The sequence below is a fragment of the Pinus tabuliformis genome, chromosome 7 (genome assembly GCF_031772625.1).
Source record: "Pinus tabuliformis cultivar Carrire ecotype Pingquan chromosome 7, CPIR1, whole genome shotgun sequence".
Classification (NCBI taxonomy): Eukaryota; Viridiplantae; Streptophyta; class Pinopsida; order Pinales; family Pinaceae; genus Pinus; species Pinus tabuliformis.
This window is the reverse complement of record NC_142293.1, coordinates 1,827,604,793-1,827,626,669: the sequence shown is the minus strand read 5'-3', so window position 1 is coordinate 1,827,626,669 and position 21,877 is coordinate 1,827,604,793. Positions and strand designations below refer to the sequence as shown.

The 21,877-nt window shown below is 37.8% G+C and overlaps 1 protein-coding gene and 2 pseudogenes across 2 annotated transcripts; 2 read left to right on the top strand and 1 right to left on the bottom strand.

Annotated features, from left to right (window-relative positions):
- Positions 1–15,042: 15,042 nt before the first annotated feature.
- LOC149255702 (protein disulfide-isomerase pseudogene) lies at positions 15,043–16,839 on the bottom strand (annotated as a pseudogene).
- On the top strand, positions 15,728–16,512 carry LOC149255703 (origin of replication complex subunit 6 pseudogene; annotated as a pseudogene).
- Positions 16,840–20,596: 3,757 nt separating the features above from the next.
- LOC149255701 (uncharacterized) lies at positions 20,597–21,442 on the top strand. Of its 2 annotated transcripts, XR_016266406.1 has the most exons (3): positions 20,597–20,740; positions 20,844–20,937; positions 21,053–21,442. XR_016266406.1 is itself a non-coding variant. In XM_089457284.1 (2 exons), exons 1-2 carry the CDS (start codon positions 20,822–20,824, stop codon positions 21,294–21,296), a joined length of 360 nt encoding a protein of 119 aa, XP_089313410.1. In that variant the 5' UTR covers positions 20,747–20,821; the 3' UTR covers positions 21,297–21,442. The 2 variants fall into 2 exon arrangements, 1 of the variants encoding a protein (XP_089313410.1); XM_089457284.1 differs by lacking the exon at positions 20,597–20,740 and having other exon boundaries at positions 20,747–20,937.
- The last annotated feature ends 435 nt before the right edge of the window (positions 21,443–21,877 follow it).

The following is a 21,877-nucleotide window of genomic DNA, read 5'->3' as shown; positions in this document are numbered from 1 at the left end:
CTCTAGGGTACTCAAACTTATAAAATACATTTTCCCTTAAGAACTCAGCCACTTTCTCCTCTATTGTTTCTTTGATGGCCTTGGCTTCAGCCCAATTAGTTAAATAGTCAGTGCACACAATCATGTACTGCTTTTTCCTGGATGGAGGATTAATGGGTCCAATGAAATCCATGCCCCACTTGTCAAATGGCTTGAATTTCACTTGAGGTTGCAGAGACATTTCATCCCTTGGGGTAGGTTTCCCCATCCTTTGGCACCAATCACACAGACTAGTATACCTCCTCACATCCTGGTGAAGAGTGGGCCAGTAATAACTAGGTTGTAGCACCTTGAATGATGTCCTATTGGATGTAAAGTGACCTCCACAAGGCCCATCATGACAGGTTAGAAGGATGTCAAAGTCTTCCTCCTTCCTAACACATCTTCTCATAATTTTATCCGGGCCTAGTTTGAAGAGGTTGCCCCCAATCCAAGTGAATGGGGTGCTCTTCCTCATAATCTTTCTTTTCTCTTTGGAGGACAAATTTGGTGGAAACTATGCAGACACCAAGTAATTTGCTATGTCAGAAAACCATGTAAAGAGAAATGAAATGGTGAATAAGTGTTCATCTGGTAACTGATCATCAACCATTCCTTCCTCCCCTGCATACAAATTTAATCTAGATAAAAAATCTGCAACAACATTCTCCTTGCCAAGCTTATCAATAATAGTTAGATCAAACTGTTGTAATAAAATTAACCATCTAATAATTCAGGAATTTACATCAGGTTTATTCATCAAGTATTTATTTTCAGCATGGTTAGTATGTACAAATGTTTGGTAACCTGTAATGTAATGCCTATATTTTTTCAATGAATGCACAACAACTAGGAGCTCCTTTTCAATCACTGTGTAGTTCAGTTCGGCTTTTAACAGATTCTTATTGATGAACTAGATGGCATAAGGTAAATTGTCATCTATCTGGCCTAGAGCTTCTCCTATGGCTTCGTGATAGGCATCAACATGTATATGGAAAGGAAGGGCTCAATTTGGGCCTCAGAGAAGAGGTGTAGTGGTCAACTTGTCCTTTAGGGTGTCCAAGGCCTCTTGGTAGCTTTTTGACCATACAAATTCAGAGTCTTTGGCTAATAGCCCAAACAAAAGAGAAGCTAATTTGTTGAAGTCTTTTATAAATATCCTATAGTATCTAGCTAAACCTCAAAAAAAATTCTGACATCCCTCTATTTTTGCGGAGGTGGGACCCTCCAGATGATGGCTAGATTATTTGGGTCCACCTACAGTCCTTTATGGGATATTGAATGACCTAGAATAGTCCTTGCAGTCATTAAGAACTCACAATTTTTAGAAATAAGGGACAAGTTCATTTCAATGCATTTTTTCAACACCTTACCTAAGTTGGACAGACCCTCCTGGAAATCACACCCATAGGGTGTAAGAGCATCCATATAAATTTCTACTGCATCATGGATTAGCTCGGCAAAGATACTCAGGACTGCCCTCTAGAAAGTGGAAGGGGCATTGCATAGGCCAAAAGGAAGGACCCTATAAGCGAAAGTACCCCAAGGATAGGTGAATATGGTTTTATCTTGGTCTTTTGGGCTAATCTAGATTTGATTGTACCCGCTGAACCCATCTAGGAAAGAGAAAAACATTTTCCCTGCCAAGCCATCTAGCACTTTGTCAATGAAAGGTAGAGGGAAATGGTCCTTCTTTCTTGCTTTGTTTAACTCTCTGTAATTGACACAAATCCTCCAATTCCCATTTTTATTTGTAACCAACACCAAAGTAGAAACCCACTCATTGTCCGAGATAGGGTAAATGAATCCTGCATCCAGCAACTTTTGCAATTCTTCTTTGACTATATCCTTGAGAGCTGGATTCATTCTCCTTTAGGGTTTTCGGAAAAGTTTGAAGCCTTATTTGATATAAATGTGGTGAGTACACACCCAGGGGTGCACTCCCTTCATTTCCTTGTAACTCCAAGCAAAGGCATCCTGATGTTCCCTTAGCATGTTTCACAACTTTTCTTCTTTGTGTACAAAAGGAGAGGGGATGCTTTTCAAAGTTCTTTCAGGGCCGAATTCTATTTTTTTTAGATGGGTAGGGTTTGAATCAGCTAAGAATATATCAATCTAATGGTTGCTCTTGGTTTCCTTTACTACTTCTACGGACAAGGTGCTGGGAGTTGTACTTTGGAGTACGTGTTCAATCAAATCATCTTCATCTGGTTATCCTCCTCCCATGGAAGTTTCTAGGGTATAGAGTTGGGCTAAGCAGATTTCATCTTCTTCCTCCTCTTCTAGCCATAAAGGTAAGTCATGTTCTAGAGATGGTTGAGCAGGAGGGTACACAACCAACTGCTTGGACAGATGTTGATTTTTTATAGTCATATTTCCATCCCTGCAGCTGATGTAGGCATTAACAGTGGCTAACCAGGGCCTCGCAAGGATGATAGGATAACCAATAAGATTGGCCTTAGGCTGGAGAACTATGAATTCTGTAGGGTACTCCCATGAGTCAATGGGGACCATCACATCCTCAACAATCCCCTCAGGGGTTACTGTGGAACGGTCTGCAAGTTGCAAGATTGTTGCAGTCTTTCTTAGTTAACCCTGGAGATTGAGTTTGAGCATGGTGTCCTTAGTCATTACATTAATGGAAGCCCCAATATCAACCAAAGTGTGTGGGACAATGGTGCCATTAATGTGCACATCTACTACAGGGCTTCCAGGGTCCAAAGACTTTGGGCAAATTACCTACCCCAGCATTAAGTCGGATAGTTGTCCAATGACAATAATGGTAGGGGTATCTCTTTTTTTCCTCCCTATATGTTTGAAATACTTCTCTTTAATCAATTTTTTGTAAATAGGTACATCCTTGATGGCTTGGAGAAGTGGAATTTTGACACATATATTTTTCAATTCACCTAGAAGTTCATTCTCTTCTGATGAGTTAATCTTTCAGGAAAGGGTGGTGTATTCACTCTAGGCATGCTTTCCTCTCTTTCCTCCTCACTCTCCCTAGGTGGAGGTGGAGTCTGGTTTTCCGAGAGTACTCTCCCAGATCTTAGGTTGATTTCCTGAATTTCCACAACATAAGCAGGATAGGATGTCTCTCCACTGTACACTTGTTATGTCTGTCTGTTGTTTAGCTTTGGATTTGGCTAGGCAGGCATCTAAGGTTGTTTAGGTGGAGCAGGGTGTAAATTTTGTGGTTGAGTAGGTGTTGAAGGCAATAAAGTTGTTGGGGTGGTGCATTCTACTGAGGCTGTGGTAGAGTATATGGCTGAAATGACTCGCTGGTCGGCTAGGAATGGTAATGAGGTGCAAAAGACCAAGGAGGGGGTGTAGACTAGGAGGGATGAGCAGGGGAGGCCCAAGAGGGAATGGATGTGTTCTGGTTAGGGTTGTAATATGCATGGGATGACCCTTGCATGCCCTACTGGTATGGCCGAGGCCCATGGGGTCTCCTTTGATTTATGTAGTAGAGCTACTCAGTCACCCATTCAGTTCCCTGATACATAGCTTTTAGTCTATTTAGAGAAGGGAACTTGTATGTGGAGTGGTTTTCTTCACAGACCAAGCATATTTCAATAAGGTTTAATGGACATTCATTGCTAGGGTGCCTCCTTGTGCATCTAGGGTAGAAGATGGCTAATTCTCTCTCTACTTCCTCTTGCCTTCTCTTGATGTGCATAGTGTCCATGTGTAGGGAAAGGGTTTGCATCATTTCAATCTTGAAGTCTTCCAACATATTTCAAATTTCACCTTTTATGTATGTGTTGGAAGAGGATGAGCTGGTCATTGGTTGACTACCCCTACCCTTTTCCCTAGCTGCCCTAGAATGGTTCCTAAAGATAGTCTTGATGTATACATAGGGTAGCTGGTAGATATCCCCTCCTACTAGCAGGTTTAAGGTATCCAGAAGATCTTCCCTTACCCCTCGGAGCAGGACTAGCTTCAGTGACTCAGGATGAAGTGTGCACCTGGCCTTTTTGTAGCTAAGCTGGAATCTTTCTTCATAATCATCTAGGGATTCATCATGCCCCAAGGTCATCCTAAAAATTTACTCTTTAGTGTCTTTGGACCTACAGTAGTCTCGATACTTGTTGTTGAAGGCTTGTTGCATCTGAGCCCAGGTTGTGATGTTATCCCTAGATAAACCCATGAACCAACGCAGAGTTGCATCCCTGAGAGTGGATGGGAATAGTTTCAACTTATGCTCATCAGTGGTATAATCATAAGTTCTGCATATGACAGTGAACTCAAACAAGAAAGTGTTTGGATCTTCTGAGGTCAGGCCATGGAAATGTGGAAGAGTAGAGGGGCTTATGTTTTTCATATTGGTATCCCCATTAGTTTATCTGATGGAAAAGGAACCCTCAATTCTTTCTCTATCTCCTATGTCATTTCTATTTTTAACCGTTAGGTCAATTGGAATGGGTTCTCCTTCTTCTTTTCCCATTGTAGGCTCTTAAAAAATCTATGGTTGTTCACTTAAGGGGTCCTCCAATTCACAGCTTCTGAAGAAGAGGAAATATTGGCTATTTGAAGTGGTGAGGGTATTTGGTAGAAATTTTCCTAAGTTATCCCTATTACTATGAGGCATGAAAGAAGTATTTATGCTTTGTTTTGAGATTTTTCCAAGCTTTGAGACTAATTGCAAAATTGAAATAACCAACTGAATGGAAACTAACCGCTGAATGAAATCTTACTTGCAAAATGGAAAAATAAATCAAAACAACTTGCAATTACTTTTGCAGAAATGAATATAATAGCAGAATTTCGTAGATAAGGAATGGAAGAAAGAAAGTAGAAATCACATCTTACTCAAACATCTCCCTGACAACGGCGCCAAAAAGTGATGAGCACTAGTATTACATCAAGAATACTACAATTCCTAGAGCTACCAACTTTACTTTATCAACCTAGGGTTTGTACAAACTTGGAGGTGACAGTGTTGTATACACAAGCAGATGCGATGGGTCCACTCTTTGTCACTGCTACGTTGGCAATAGACCACTATGGTTTCTCAAGCCAGCCTTCTATTGATTCAGAAGAAGCTTGATTACCAGTGAGGAAAGAGGAAATTTGCACTAACTGAAATCTTGTCTATTGTAGTAAGGAAAGACTGAAATCAAATACTTAAACACAACACTCATCTAACCAATTGCTAAGAGGGTTTGCTTCAAAAGAATGCTAATTTAACTTATGTGTAATCCTATTTTCTTAAGTATGCAATCTGAAATAACCAAACACTCTACTGTTGTGCATGTAAATGAACACAATAACTCTTTTCCTTTTTGTCATTTTTTGTGTGAAAGATATGAATGCTAAACCCTCTTGGTGATGTGGCAGATGCGTTAGAGATGGTGGTGAAAGTTCAGATGGCTTGGGAGGCAAGTAAGGGTCTTCTCCTATCTTCCTAGAATTCGGCCTCAAAACAGGCCACTACAGGTCATCCTACAGGATGTCCTAGTGTTTCCTATAGGATGTCCTAATGCTCCTACAGGATCCCAAGATCTGGCCAAAAGAAATAAGAGTGATTTGGAAGGTAGTGTAGGGCTTAGGGAAGGTGAATGTTGGGATAAATAAAGCAAGGGAGTGGCTAGGACACCTTCAGAGCTCAAAACGGAGTTTGTAAGATGGTTGGATTTTCTCAACAACCCTGGAAAGTTTTTCTTATGGAATGATGAATTGGATGAGGGACTTAGTGGCTTTTGATGATCATGGATGGATGAGGTTAGGTTGGGGTTGTTGGTCATGAGATCTCCCTGCACTGTTGAAACTCCTGCACTACATCAATCACTAACATTTATCCATGAATCATGTCAAACAAGAAATATTTTCAATCAACTAAGAAAACAAAATTCCATTATCTAGTTTCCTATTTAATGCATGGAAAAACTTGCAGAATAATGTGAAACACTATGAGTTGAAATGCAAGGCTGAAGATATCAGAAATGAAATTTGAATCCTATTCTTGAAAACTGAAAAGATGTTGACCTAAATAGCAGAAAACCCTAAATTCCATAAGAAATCATAATTCTGTCTTTTTGGGGCTGCATAGGAGTTGTTTCCTCAAACCATGGTCCTTGAAGGGAGGAGTGAGGCCAAAGCTACCTACTATCAGCTTTTTGGTATTGTTTTATATTTTTAAGCTACTGCTAAAGCAATGCACAAATGGAAGCAAACTAATCAAATCCACAACTACTTGCAATGAAATAATGCTAAAACCAATTCAACCATTGATCTATGAAATCAACTAAGCATGCAATTACAAGGAGAGGAGCCTTTGCTGCTAGGGTTGGGCCCTAACCCAAGAGATTCAGCCCTCTAAGTCAACTCAATTCTGGATCAAGGAAATGATCATTCTCATTATCATATCATAAAAATTACATAACAATGTCTTCCACATGTCTTGAACTCGAAAATAATTAGTGCTCTTACATAAAAAATCTAAATCCTAATGAGGCTCAAAGCCTCCTTATTTATACAAATGAAGTCTCCAACAACTTCCTTAAATCTAGGGAGGCTTGGCTCCCAAACTCAAGATGAGTTGGCTCTTTAACTGTCACTGGCTCGGCTGTCTTTTGATCTTCATGACTCAGATACTTGCAACTCCGAGCTAGTGTGATTGGATGGAGGAATATTTGAATGAGCGAGGACTAAATGAGGAGGATCTATCTCATACAATCTCTCCTCCCTGTATCATTCAAGTTCTACCCTTAATTAGCCAAAATTGCCATGATTTTCTCTCAAAAACCTGTAATCAATGCACATTAATCCACTATACATAACCTCTTACTTTTACTCATCTCATTAAGCAAAATATGATTAAGATATGTAAGGAATTATGAGAAAAGTTTATTTAAATAATCTTGGAGGTGTATTAAGGTCCATATAGTTACCCAATCATGAGGTTGATCACTTTGTGCAATAACTATGGCCATTATTCCCATCACTGTCCCCGTCTCAAAGATTTTCATGATATACCTCAAGTACTTCATGAAGTAGAGGCTACTCATACTAAGTCCCCTTCTCCTTTACCTGCATAGTCTAGTCCCACCCCTACTCCAGAACAAGAGGTATCCCAACCACCCATCGTGCTCCCTCCCTTGATGTCGAGATGACGGAAAATTCTACTCCTATCCTCTAGCTATCATCATTCATGAGATCTCTCCCTGAGAACTCCCTAGATATCTCCTCTCGTGATTCTGTTGAACCTCCTTCAGTGTACATATTGGTCTCAACATTGGTAGATGTTCCTTCTACTATTCATATGTCTCCTATTCATGATAATGCGTATGTGAACCTTGTTTCTCATGAAGATGCTTCAGGTAGCTCTTCCTCGTCATGTGGTCTTTCTTCCTCCCGTCTGCCCATCTTCCACTCTGATGAAGACATCATGGAATCCATGACCACTCTTGATTACCCTTGGGATGATATGCACCATCGTGTGTACTTCCTCCCGTAGCAGACCCATGACCAATATGTTGTGGGCATGGGGGCATACCTATCAGAGGATCCAGAAGGAGAAATCCTTCCCAATCCTCGAAATGCACTCTACCTCAATAAATTTTACCCATACAATTTCCTATCAAAGTGTGTGTATCTCTGTCTTTCTTCTTAGATTTAGGTAGCTTGCATCCCCAACTTTCTTACACAGTGTATTATTGTGTCTTTTAGATGGATCCCTCATCCACACATTATTTCAGTTTTGCTGATGGTGCGAGTCGCTTCCCTAGGAATATTGCCTCAACAACTTGGGCCATTTTTACCCCCATTCATTCATTAATCCACTCCAACGGCGTTTGCATTGGATTTGCCACAAATAACCAGGCTGAATATGATGCAGTGATACGTTTATTAGTCGATTCCCTTGATCATCACATCCTTCACCTTCATATTTGTTTAGATTCCTTGCTAGTTGTCATGCAATTGAATGGCATTTATTGTGTGCATAATCCTGTCCTATTTAGAAAATATCTACGAGTTAAGCTTTTGATGCATAAATTTGAATCTATTTTATTTAATCATGTGCCTAAATCCAAAAATCACTATATAGATACCAATTCTAATAACATTCTAAATTGGCATTTATCACATGCAAGCAGACATCCATAAAACAAATGGCAAACCATATTCATCACACAAAATATGCATAATCATTCATATATATGTATATGTATATGTATATATGTATGTATGTATGTATGTATATGTATATATATATATATATATATATATATATATATATATATATATATATATATATATATATATATATATATATTGTCATACAAGTGTTTTGAGTCCATAACTCTAAATACATCTGACATGCCCACTAACATGTTATCAAAAAACAAAAATGGGACCCACATGTCCCTATGCCTAATCACTATCATTTGGAGATCCTCGAGCCAACGGCTCCACCCCACCAACCCGTAGATCTCGTACTTCTTAACCAGCCATCGCAAGGTGCTACATGATTCCCCTCCACTCTAGGAAAAGACTTGTGCACTCATCTTTGTATCGATCCTCTAGATCATGCCATCTGCGCTTTGTCACCCCAATCAATAGTATGTCGTATCTACGTCAAAGGTCCTCCAGTAGAGCTATGTCATCCAACCAATTTCTCCATGTCATTGATTCAAATATTCTTTCCCATCACATGACTAACCCGTCTACAATGATGCTCAAAAAACTCCTCAATATGCCTCCCACGAGGCAGCATTGGATGTATCTCCCCTATCACCCGCAAGGGGGGTAGTCCAGTCAAAAAGTATATATCTTGGATCGTGAGCTCAATCCAATGCCCTTGCACTACAAAGTCCTTCTGATCGGATCCCAATAGCTCACTATCCTTGATATCAAGGGCTCACTAGCCCTCATCAGTGGGTTCTCTAAGAACTTTAGTATGCCACATCGTGACAGTATCCCTCTCACTGCTTAATTCCCCTGAATCTTAGCACGGAGGGTGTCAAACTGTCTTTATCACCATAATATCTTCAACTCTGGCATACCTGCAAGGCACCACCAAGTTTTGTTAGTTCAAAATGAAAAATACGGTCATGGCTGCACTTAACCTCAGTTCCCAGCAGACCACAATCCTTCCCACCCTCTTGGTGAAGAGCACAAATTTTCCCTAAAAAAAGTGCATCGAGCACACTTGTGGGCCCCATTTCTCCACTCCAAAGCATAGATCCAGCCCCAAAACGTGTGCTACGACTGTAAGGGAAGGCAAGGGACTCCTAGAAAAAACTGAGGACCTAATATGAAAATCTAAACCACTAAAATTGATGAGTATGGTTAGGCCACCTACCTCCAACTCGTAGAATCTGATTCCGACAGTCAATCCACTCACTACGATCTCCACAAGATTTAGGGCCTTCTCCTCCTTTAAAAATTCTCCACAACTCACTATGCAAATGAATTGGATTTGGAGGTAAGAAGCCCTTTTATAGGAAAAACCCTAGTTTTTTTCGTTGCCCACTGTGACCAAACTGTAGCTTTGTTTGACAAACCATGAACACCATTGGAAAGCTTTCATTGTGTTCTAGAATGGGTCTCTCTTGGATTTTCATATTTTGACACTTCACCTGGAAGCCATTTTTTCCATGAAGTTTCACTTTGTCACCCTTTAAAATCAAATCTCTTCATTTGAACCACCGGTTCTATGGTACCACTTTACCTTTGCACCAGTTGACTCTCGTGTCGATTTTCATCAAGAGTAACCATTATTTACTCATCTTTTTATGGTCCCCAATGGGTCTCCCCCATGTGGCAGCATCATTGAGTCATCCTTGTTCAGAGCATTTGAGATGTGTCACCCTTATACTTATGGAGTCCATTTCAAGTCCACATTTCATCTCGTTACAGTGTTTCATTTGTTGTCATTCCGGATTTCTTCCATTATACTTATATTTGGCCTCCAGTCCTTCTACTCCATGTTTGCCAAACCTCCGTTTGAGTCATTGACCATCCCCTCTGGATTTGAGTGAGTCACTGTTGGGTCAACCACTTTTTATTATGCTCTAACAAGGGAAGTCATCAATCCACCATCCATCATGTTTCCTTCCATCATCATCCCTAGTGTCATTCCATCAGTCACTCTGTTATGTTCCCTCGTGCCTTTGTTGAGGATTCCTCATTGCCTTAACTCTGGCGGGCTCTCTTCTGTCAACCTCAGCACATTTATTCCAGAAAAGTAGTCTAGAGGGTGGTGTACCTTGTTTCCATCTTTGTCCTTTGACTTGGTTATTTCTCATGTGCTTGACTTCAGCTCCTTATCACATGATTGAGATTCGTACGCTTTATGGTTTGGTGATCCAGACGATTGTCCTGGTGATTCTTGCATGTGTGTGATATGTTTAAGACCTCATGAGTGGGTGCCCTTTCAGGTGACCACAGATGTTGATCCATCCTCCAATGCAGTTCCATAGATTTGATGGGTTTTGTATCCATCACTTGCAGCGCCTATAGCATGAATGTCTCGTCCATATGATCGATTTAAATTTTCATAGCCCTTTCTAGTTCAGCAAGGCTTCCTTGGTTGTGATCCCCCCCTCCCCATGTCAGTTTGAGGGTAATTGTATCTCATGTACTCAGATATTGTGGTATTCAGTCATGGCTTATGTTTTTTCCAGGCGCACTATGTATATGGAATCTGTTGTATTATTTTATGGCCCATTTGATGCCAGTGTATCATGTATCATGTACTTTATAGCTCAATCCCACACTATTGGGCCACCATTATTCTTTGTACTCAGTTATCTCGATGGGCATGAGTATGCCTCCTCGCCTCATTTGAGATCATGTACTACCACGTAAAAGGATACTTCTATCAGTATTGTAGGTCTCACCTCCTCCATTATTTTTCCATTCTTGACTTGCTTCAGATCTCTCTCTCTCTCTCTCTCTCCCCTTTTGGTGTCTCGCGGAAGTGTAATTTACAATGTATTTCGGTCATACAATTTTCTCCTAACACTCATATTTGTGGGGGCAATCTATTATCACCAAAAAGTGATCACCTAGACATTTCTAACTAGGTGGATCAAAATACACAATGTAGATTTAATTTTACCATTTTTAAATCACTTTCACTATGGAAAATACTTTAGTAAACCACTTTTATTAAATTATTTTCCAATTTAATTAAAAAACCCGATGAGAATAATTACATAAATCATTATTAATTAATTTTCTTAGGAATTATTATTAAATCATTATTTAATAATTATTCCTTGTCCCTGTTGGGTGAAACTGTTACCATTTAATTCTGTTTTAGTACTTGCCCAACTATTTAATTTGTCAATCCGAGGTCCGTAGACTTACGAGACACATGCACTATATATGCAGGACTGAAGTGGAACTAATCTAATCTAATCTAAATTACTGAAATCAAATTAATCTAGGAAGGCATTGAAACATTAACTATGAAAGCAGGAAATTGCATAAAGGAAAATCAATACAACATGTGAAGAATTGAATGACAAACAACATATGTGAGCTCACAACAATAAAACTATGCCAAATTATATTACAAGAACCAAGTTACAAATCATGAAAGCATAACAATAAAAATGAAAAATTAAGAATTCCTTTCCATTATTCCTCCATCAAAATGAAGAGAGAGCACTCTCTTATATACATGAGGAAGATAACCTTCTCATAATTACATATCCAATATTCTCTCAAGCACTCTCAACTAATTTCCATTATTACAAGATATGATCCCACAAATCTCTCAAGCATTTTTAACTACTTTCCCATTATTACAAAATATGATCCCTTTGAATCCCCCACAAATCTCTCACATATCTTGGAAAAGATATGCCAACCAAATCCTCCATGCTTTTCTCCTTAGGAATTGGATGAGATGTGCCAACCAAATCCTCCATGTTTTTCTCCTTAGGAACTGGATGAGATATGCCAACCAAATCCTCCATGATTTTCTCCTTAGGAATTGGCTTGCATAATTATCTCCTTAATATGGTGGAGGAGATATGGATAAGTCTCTTTCACATATTTCCTACACATCACAAAACTCACATATTCTTGAGATATATATAAAAATATGTACATTTTCTAATATTTAGTCATAAATTCACTTATAATACAAAAATGAATAAAATGGAAAATAAGAAGGTGAAACCCAATTGTATGTATGAAAATGATATGATAAAAGGTTAATGGGATGACGAAATGTAAGGAATAGTGAAGAAAAAGGTGGATGAAAATATGACATTTTTGAGTCCCAACATCCTCCCCAACTGAACTTGTTGCATGTCCTCATGCAACCATGCATGGGTATCTTTTAAGAACATTTGGCATATTGAACTTTGGCTTTAGATGATGATGTCTTTAATAATGAACGTTTCCAAGATATGTGAGAGACATGAATAACAATTTACATTTTCTTATGGTTGGTTCTTGTGTGACAACCATGAATACAAAGAATGTTGGTTCTTGTGTTAACAACATTCATTTCATTTTCTGTTCTCTTTTCTTCAATAATAATGTAAACACTCACTGGAAATCATAATGTGCATAAGAAATCCCTTTTGTAATATTAATGAAGCATGCCAATATTGCGTATGAAGCAAAGTGCAACAAAGTATCATTGGAAAATAAATGTTGGTGAATGGTAAATGAGAAAAATGGAGTGATAGTGGTGAAGAAATGGAATCATGGAAGCGAATATGTAGTGAATATAGTTCTCCCCCCCTCAACTGAATGGGTTGCATGTCCTCATGCAACCTGACATGGCTCATGAAAGGAAATGTAGCATGGTGAGGGAATTTTCCACAATATTCAATTTAGCATATAAGGAATTGCATGATTAAAGATTAGAAAACAACATACCTCTACTTACCCAAGAATGATGAACTATGCAATAGGAATGTAGCTGCTGCTACTGCTGGATCAGGAAAATGTGACTGATGTTGTTGTAACTGGATCCTGGGAAATGAAGGAATATGAACTGCTGATGCTGAATCATGGAAAAGATAAATGCTGAAAGTGGAACTGTGGTACTCTCATAGATCAGAATGCATACTGTTGTAACTACTGAGGGAGTCGTGAAAAAGTGTATAGTCTTCACCCGCTACAAACCCGATGGTACAATTCTAAACATGCGAATGAATGTGTCGATGTCGAGCATGAATAGAAATCATTGGATTACCGACCATTGATGTATGCCATTAACCAATGCGAGGCAACTCATCATTGATGTCAATGAGTGCCAAGGTACCGGAGTACATCTTGCAAAGTGCGAATGGATGTGTCGAGGTCGAGCCACTTGCAAGATCTGAAGATCAAGGGACATTGATGTATTCCCATGAGCGCTAGCGAGAGAACTTTCCATTAAGGCATGCAAGCCTCTAGGTACTCAAAAGGAACTCTAGTCTATTTCCGAGATAAGTTGTTGATGTCGATGGGGCAAGAGTTGTTGAAAGGTGGGCCTTAAGGAATCCCACATCAGTCAACGCGAGTTTGTACAAAAAGATTTGGTAGGACTATAAATGGAAAGAACCCACGGACAAGCAGTGTGGATCAGCATGGCTAGGAAATCAAGGCAATGTAATCATGGAAAAGGAATGTGTTTTATTTAGAAGGCAAACTAGAAGGCAAAAATAAACTGGAAAGGATAAAGGGATGTATGCGATTCAGAAAAATAGGCGGGCATGAAGTCATGAAAGATAAGGAAATGGAAGATGGGCTACAACACAAGGATGGTCTAGGCGATTGGAAGGAAAAAGGGGAGTAATCATGACGCAAAAGGATTTTTGTGTAGTGGAAAATGTCATGATATGTGCAGTGAAGAATTAGTTCCTTCAAGCGTCCAATGATGCATGTTTCATTGTGATTTCGAAAAATCACTTTTGCATGAGATTGTCTTCAACTCTGAGCACCATTCCTGCATAAAAATTGTCACCTTTGTGTGCCATCTCCATCGATCATCCCTGTATGAAGTGACTCAAAAACAAATTAGCGCATTTTCAAGAATTTATGAAATGTCCATTTGTAAATTATTTTTCGAAGTTACACTAATTGTGGATGAAAAGGGTGTCGTATCGTAATGTTGAGCTTTCTGCATAAGCTTCTCATTGACCTACACAACACCAATCTCATTTATCTTGTTAGTATATGCATCCTAACTTTTGCCCATAAATTCACAAAAAAACCAACATACTTTGATTCCCCCCCCAACTAGAAATATTGCATGTCCCCATGCAATGTATTCATTGATTGTGCAATACTTTTTCAAAATGTTTTTATTGGTTTGTAGGAAAATTGATTTAAAACATTTGATAAGGATTTTGTATCTTTTTCGGGAAGTAGTTGGTGTTATGAAGTTTGATGTAAATGAATGAGGGCATTTTTTTATTTTTTATTACTATTATTATTATTTTTTTATTTTTTTATTTTTTGTTTTAATTTTTTTTTTTGTCATGTGATGTTCAATAGATTATAGAAAATCCATGTGAAATTTAACTAGGCAAAACAAAAATATGAGTAATTCCATCCACGAACAAAGGGAACGCTTATGTCTTCTCATCTAACCATTATAAAGACAAATACCATACTAAATTCATTAAAGGCACCAAGGATTGCAGAGCCTACTTTAGATTGGGCTAATCCTTTTCCTGCTAATGGAAAAAGCGTTGTCCTCTGGGATCAAGAGACCAAGACATGATTTCCGCTTGAATTTTAAAAAGTTTCGAAGACCCCAATAATGGGTCACTTAAAAAAAGGTAAAAAAAAAACTCGGTTTCCTTAGGCCCAGGATACTGCCACATCTCAGTTACGAACTTCATGTTTTCACTTCACAATTTGTCCTTTCTGATATCATTTTGGCTTACAGAATCTCTGTTTTGATTAATGAAATCGATGATGTCCTCCTTTGATCTATCTCCCTCGTAGTTTCCGACCTTGCCAGTTTCTTGCAATGTCCAAACCAAGGTGCATAGAACTCCACAAGTACATTTTTGTCAGAATCGATGACCATTTCTTGCAGAGTATCTGCCACAACAACTTTTACAGGATCATCATTCTTTTAGATTTTGCTAACTCTTGATATGTAACTTTGAATTCCTCTGCATTGTCTGCATTAAAATTAAAAAAAACAAGGCCTTGGCATCTGGGCTGTTGAAGAATTTGATAACATGAGAATGACTTTCAGGGTCCTTAGTCAGAACTGCTACAAGGGGAATATTGGCTTCTTCAACAAACTTCTCGAATGAATCAACATTGAAATCCTGAGAGTCAGAATATCGCTCATCAAAAGGCTGAAACAGCCGAACGAATGGTGGGTTTATTGGAGAATCCTTCAAAGGAAGGAATGTAGGATCGGATGTATGACCAAAATCATATTCGGAACGCATTGTCTCAGTGACAGTAGTGAAATTGGTATATTCCTCACCCTCAAAGTTTGAGAACACTCCAACTATGAATACTTTCTTGTCACCAATAAGGCTAGTGGCCTCGTCGGAAGATTTGATTTCCACAGATGCGGGACACGAGGACTTTTATACTCCTGAACACTTGACCCTCCCTTCCTAATGATCTTCAGAGTTGGAAATCCCTTTACATCATATTCACTAGCCAAAGCTTTATTCGTTTCTTCATTAGTATCAACTTTAGCCAAGACAATGAACTCGCGAAGAGGAGTGGTATTACTCGTCAGAACAAAGTCGCTTAATAATACATTGCAGGTAGGAAGGAAGGATCAAGGATGGATATGGAAGCTTTGGGAAGGAAGTTGGGTCTTGCAGAGGACAAGACATCTATTAGAAAAGTCGAGGAGCTGAGGCGCCTTAGAAATGTTCATTGTGATTCATCAACATTTGGTGTGGGCGAGGTCTGCAAATCTGTGCTCTGCGTTGAGTTAGCCACTGCCAAACGGCAGGTTCCTTTTGATAGACAGAAGGCCATTAAGCTCAGTGGCATGTCAGAGAAGGCCTACACAAGATCCTTGAATGCGATGCAGAATGCTCTCGGTGTCAGGCCAAAGCTAGACATAAGAGAACTGGCAATCCAATTTGGGTGTCTTAGATTAATTGGGTCTGCCCAAAGAGCATTATCTTTATACAAGGATAGATTTGTAGCTGCATTGCCTGAGTCTCGGCGTTCAAGTGCTGATTTTAGTCGTCCTGTATTTACTGCAGTGGCATTTTACTTGTGTGCAAGAAGGAACAAGCTAAAAGTGGACAGGACAAGATTGATTGAGATTTGTGGTACATCCGATTCAGAATTCTCAAGTGTTGCAGCATCCATGAATGACCTTTGCTTTGATATTGTTGGAATTTCCAAAGAAAAGATGGACTAGAGGTGCCTGGTTTGAAGAGACCCAAGAAAATGCAAAAACATGCTTACGAGGAATGGAAATCTTCAGTCCTTGCATCAAATGAAACATTTAAAGCCACAGGACTTGAAAAGAAAGGAAAACAAATGAGACTCAGTTTTGTAAAGAAGCCTCCACAGACTGTACCTCTTGAAGGCTCATAGCAAACACGACAATCTTGGCTGATTTTATGCAACTTGACTTGTTTATCAGATCATGTACTCCAAAAGTCGTATGATTTGGATTACAAAGCGATGCCTACCCTGGTCCCTTACTAGTATTGAATGGAAATCATACATGAAAAAAATTCATCTGAAGAGCTATTTGACAGGAAAAAAGGATTACAACCTGCAGTCATGTCTCTAAAATGGGTGCCATTTGGTAAAGAGAAATATGTTACCTTGAAGTGCATGTGGTATTGAAGTGCATGTGGTATTAAGACTAGCTGCAGCTTTCTCATACTCAAGAGCAAGACACTTACAATGACCACACCAAAGGGGCGTTGGGCCAAATGAAGGATTTGATCAAAAAGCGAAATTATATACCAAATCCCAACATTTAATATAACTAAAAAATTATAATATAGCTAGGTATTCTTGAGTAACTTCAGGCAGTCAGTCATAAACATATAAGATATCGTGTAATTCATGAATATGTTGATGACTAGACAGTTTAAGCATTGTTTATCACCATATATTCATAAGGTAGCTTGTCAACTATGAATATGACAATGATTTTAGGAATTTTTTCATGACTAATGCAGAACCACACATTGGTCATAAACATGTCAAATACTATCTAATTCATAATCCAAATATGCACAAAACATTATACTTATTTGAATAAGTTGAAATGGTTAACAACTGAAGGAGGGACTTCAACTCTCCACCCAACCATACGCTAACTACATTGCAATCTCTCTTGCAGCTGACCACCCCTGAGCTAGATCTAAAGTCTAAGTGCATTCTTGCATAGGGGAATTTCACACCAAGGCTTGGTCAAACACTTAGGAGATGGAGTCCATTGTCCAAGTGATTTAACAATTTCCTTTTCATAGCAAGCACTACAAGGGTTTATGATCCACTATCTAGGTGGTTTAACAACTCTTTAACAAGAAACATAGTGACTCATATTGCCTTATCCAAGTGGTTTAACAACTATACAACAAGTACCACAATGACCCACTTACTTTCTGAGTTCAATCACAAGGCTTCACTGATGGCCCACATGGGGTATTGCTCAGTTCCAGGAGAGTTGATCCACTTTTCTAGTGGTTTAACATGTCTTTTCATAACAAGCAATAGAGGGGTTTGTGATCCACTATCTAGGTGGTTTCGCAGCTATACAACAAGCACTATAATGGTTCAAATTTCCCTATCAAAGTGGTTTATTAGCTATAAAACAAGAAACACATTAGTATGTCGTCCACTGAACCTCTCGTTGTTTGTTCAGTCTTAGACTCACAATCCAACAACCTCTACACAACAATGCAAGGGATGACACCCAAAACTTTGGGCACAACCTCAAGGACAACCTAGTCTAGTTCATTCCTTCAACTGGCTTTCCAACAGCTCCCTCTTTGCAAAGACTTTACCATGTTGCTTCTTTTCCAAACACTCCTAGTTCCATAGATTTTTTAGACTTCCTTCCTCGAGCACGTTTTTCTAAATATATGATGTTGTTGTGTTTTCTCGTCTACCACTTTTGTTCATGTTTGCGCATTCTTTGTCTAATGTGTCTTCTCTTCTCTTGTTTCTTGTCTTTTGTTTTAATGTACCATCTATATTTTTTATCATTTCCTCCAACAACTATTGACCCCTCCCCTTTTCCTCTTGAGATAGTCCCCCCTTTATCAATCCATAAGGAGGGAACATGGATGTGTTTTGTCATGCACCCTAGTTTCCCACTCCAAAACTTTAATACATGTGAGCTCAAGCAGCGTCATAGTTAAGGTGATAGTTAATGGAAATAAATGAGGTGGGTATGACTTGATCACAACACACCACAGATAATCCAAATGATCCATGCAACCCCCTCATAGTACTAGATTCTATCCCTCCCTTTAGCTAGCCAATCAACTTGTTTTCACTTAAATTTACATATGTCCGAAAAATTAACACATGGATATTTACAATTATGGGGTGTAGAAAAAAAGGTTGTTACAACATTGAAGACTATTTTGCATTCAAATGTTCTTCCTATTATGTTGTTCTCTTTGCTTATGAGTTTAAATGACAACTCTTTCTCTTTTCAAAATTCACTTGAATCTCTCTAAACACTTATGTGGTTTATCAAGATTAAAAATGCCTAACCCTCTTTCAATGAGAAATATTCTACTTTTCTTAACTACTTACAAAAGGCTAGATCTCAAAATAAACGCACACCAAATGAATTACATGTCACTTCTATCTATTTAACATTAATAAAAAACCATCCTATAACTAATTTCCAAATTCAAATAATAAATCCATAAAATATCTTAAACTTAATAATTCTATAACCACTTTCCTATCACATATTTATTTATAACCTTAAATATAATAGATTTTGTCACATAACATTACATTTAAAAACAATAAAGGACTTGTATAAATTTTGGTGGGTAATAACTAGTAGTAACTACACATTTACAATTTTACTTCTACATAAGTGTTGAGAAAAACATTAATAATGGTGGGAGACAACTCTTAATAGGTATATTCATAAATTGTGTGTGTGTAACATTAAATTTAAAAATAATAAAGGACTTTTATAAATTTTGGTGGGTACTAACCACTAGTAAAACTACACTTTTACACTTTTACTCCTACATAAGTATTGAGAAAAACATTAATAATGGTGGGAGGTAACTCCTGGTAGGTATATTCATAAATTGTGTGTGTGCTTTGTGTAACATTACATTTAAAATTAATAGAGGACTTTTATAAATTTTGGTGGGTAGTAACCACCAGTAAAACTACACATTTACAGTTGCATAAGTATTGAGGAAAACATTAATAATGGTGGAGATAACTCTTGGTAGGTATATTCATAAATTGTGTGTGTGCCTCTGTGGAACATTACATTTAAAAATAATAAAAGACTTTTATAAATTTTGGTGGGTAGTAACCACTAATAAAATTACACATTTATAGTTTTACTCCTATTTAAGTGTTGAAAAAAACATTAATAATAACGTGAAATAACTGTCGATAGATATATTCATAAATTATATGTAAAAAGAAAAAAAATATTAATAATAAAAATTTTCATTTTATTTGTATATCGTTCAAAACTAACTTCAATTTATGTGACACCAATCTACCGACAATTAAAAAAAATCAAATTAAAAAATATAATATATATATTTATAACCTTAAATAATAAAAATATTTTTGTACCAGCTCCTTAAACTTATTCATCATCTCTTTTTATTTTCAATAATTGTTTTTCTTACAATTTACTATTACGGCCAGTCCTGTGAAATCTGCAGCTCAAAGAACACACAGAAGGAAGATGAGCGTGGCTGATGACGTTGAATACTTTTTCGTTGCGGCGGTTCTGGCTCGGCTTCCTGCCTCACGATGTCAAAACAAGAAGCCGCCAACGGTATTTCCGGTTTTTTATAGCCGATCTTCCTTTATGGTTCACCATTGTCTTTTTCGTTGTTTTTCTGTCTTGTTCTTTGTTGTAATGTCGCTTAATCATGTATAAAAAGGTTATAGGTCAATTTTAACTTTAAAAAAAAGAATATGGTGGGTGAGAACCACATTGGAATATGGTGGGTGAAAGTCAATATAATCTAATAAACTCTTTAATACACTACAACTTTTAATAAGACTAAACATATACTGAACATATTCCCTTGAGAATCAATCTAGACAGTCAATTAAAAAAACAAATCATCTTCATTAAAATTAAGTTGAAATAAAACACTTTAAACAAATATCTATATAAAAACAAAATTACATCCTTAGTTATCACACCAAACAAAACCACTCATGCTAAAGTGAAAAACCTTTAGCCCATTTTCCCTATATAACCAACCTGTCATCATCATCATCTGCAAATCGACCCCTTTTTCATTTTCAATAACTTGCTTTTCCTACAATTTACAGTTATTGTGGCTGATGACACGTTGAATACTTCGTCTTGGTGGTTTGTGCTGCCTCAGCTTTCTGCCTCACGATATCAAAACAAGAAGCCGCCAACGGTATTGTACTTGCGGTTTTTCGAGAGCGGATCTTCCTCCAGACTTCACCATTGTTTTTTGCTTTCATGCCGTAATCTCGGCCGCTGTATTTGAAACCCCAAAACAGAGGGTGGGGTGGATTCTCCCTTCCAGCTCCTCGTTTCCAGCTCCTCGTTTTACATGTATAGCAGGACACGAATAAGATAAATGCCTGTAACTCTGTATGTTCAAGCAGTCGTTTATTTATTTTTAGGAACAGACATAGTGTTTACGTTTGATCTCTTTCACTGCAAATAGATAATATGGATTCCCACGTTACTGCAGAAGACTTGGCGTGTGACAGGGAGGAGAATTCGGACGATGGTCAAACCCCTAAAAAATCTGATACTGCTCTGACGCAGCCAGTAATGCCCCCAAGGTCTTGATCTGCCACAACATCAATATATTTTTCTCATAAAAATAGCTAACAGCGTGTATGTTTGATTTATAGGGTTACTCATGTTATGAAATTGACTGGTTTTGTATTATTGCAGTGCTAGCGTCTTATTTTCTGAATGCGCGCAACCCCGGTGGGAGAGCGAGTGGAAGTTCAACATAGAAGAAGGGGTGGCCATCATCAACAACAATAACAGGAAGTTGTGTAAAACTGGAAATGGAATGAAAGGCAAAGCGGGAAAATGGAAGAAGATGTCCAGGGGCATGGGAAGAGTTTTTTATCATAGGCCGGCCCCTGTTAGGCTAAATCTGAGTTATACACAGGGATCTGTGTTGTACTGATGTTTTAGGTAAAGTCCAAAAGGTACAAACTAGTTTGAATATATCTATAAATTTAGAAAATATATGTATTTCTTACAGATTGGTCAATCTGAAAGTTGTTCAATTGAATCCATGGTTATAAAAGTTATAATTCATATGTTGCCACATAGCCAGCAGAACAGAATTGAACAAGTGTTTTTTTTTTTTTTCCAATTTGATTATATTTGATATGTTTTTAGGGGATGCCAAAAAATCCAGGTCTAATCAGTTTAGTGAGAGATTCCAAAAAAATCTGGATCTAATCAGTTTGGTGCAGGGTGATTATGAGCAGTGATCAAATTTGAAGAGCTGGTCTTAATTTTATTTAGAAGGGCATATATTTATCTAACTCTTCAAAGATGAAAAGTTATAAAAAAATTGTACTTCTATTAACAAGTGTATATTAAATAAACTTTTCATAAAAAAAGATGCCAAAATGAAATGGTGTCCTTCTAAATCTTTAAATTTTAAATTGGTTACATTAAAACACTATAAAATCTCAATAGAATTTAGTAAATAGGCAAACATTTTTTTCAAATTCTATTAAAAAAACGTAAACACAT

Excerpts from the sequence above, each read along its gene's own strand:
- LOC149255701 (XM_089457284.1), top strand. The coding sequence starts at position 20,822 with ATGGATTCCCACGTTACTGCAGAAGACTTGGCGTGTGACAGGGAGGAG. Across the intron at positions 20,938-21,052 it reads CAGCCAGTAATGCCCCCAAG|TGCTAGCGTCTTATTTTCTG; the intron begins GTCTTGATCTGC and ends GTATTATTGCAG.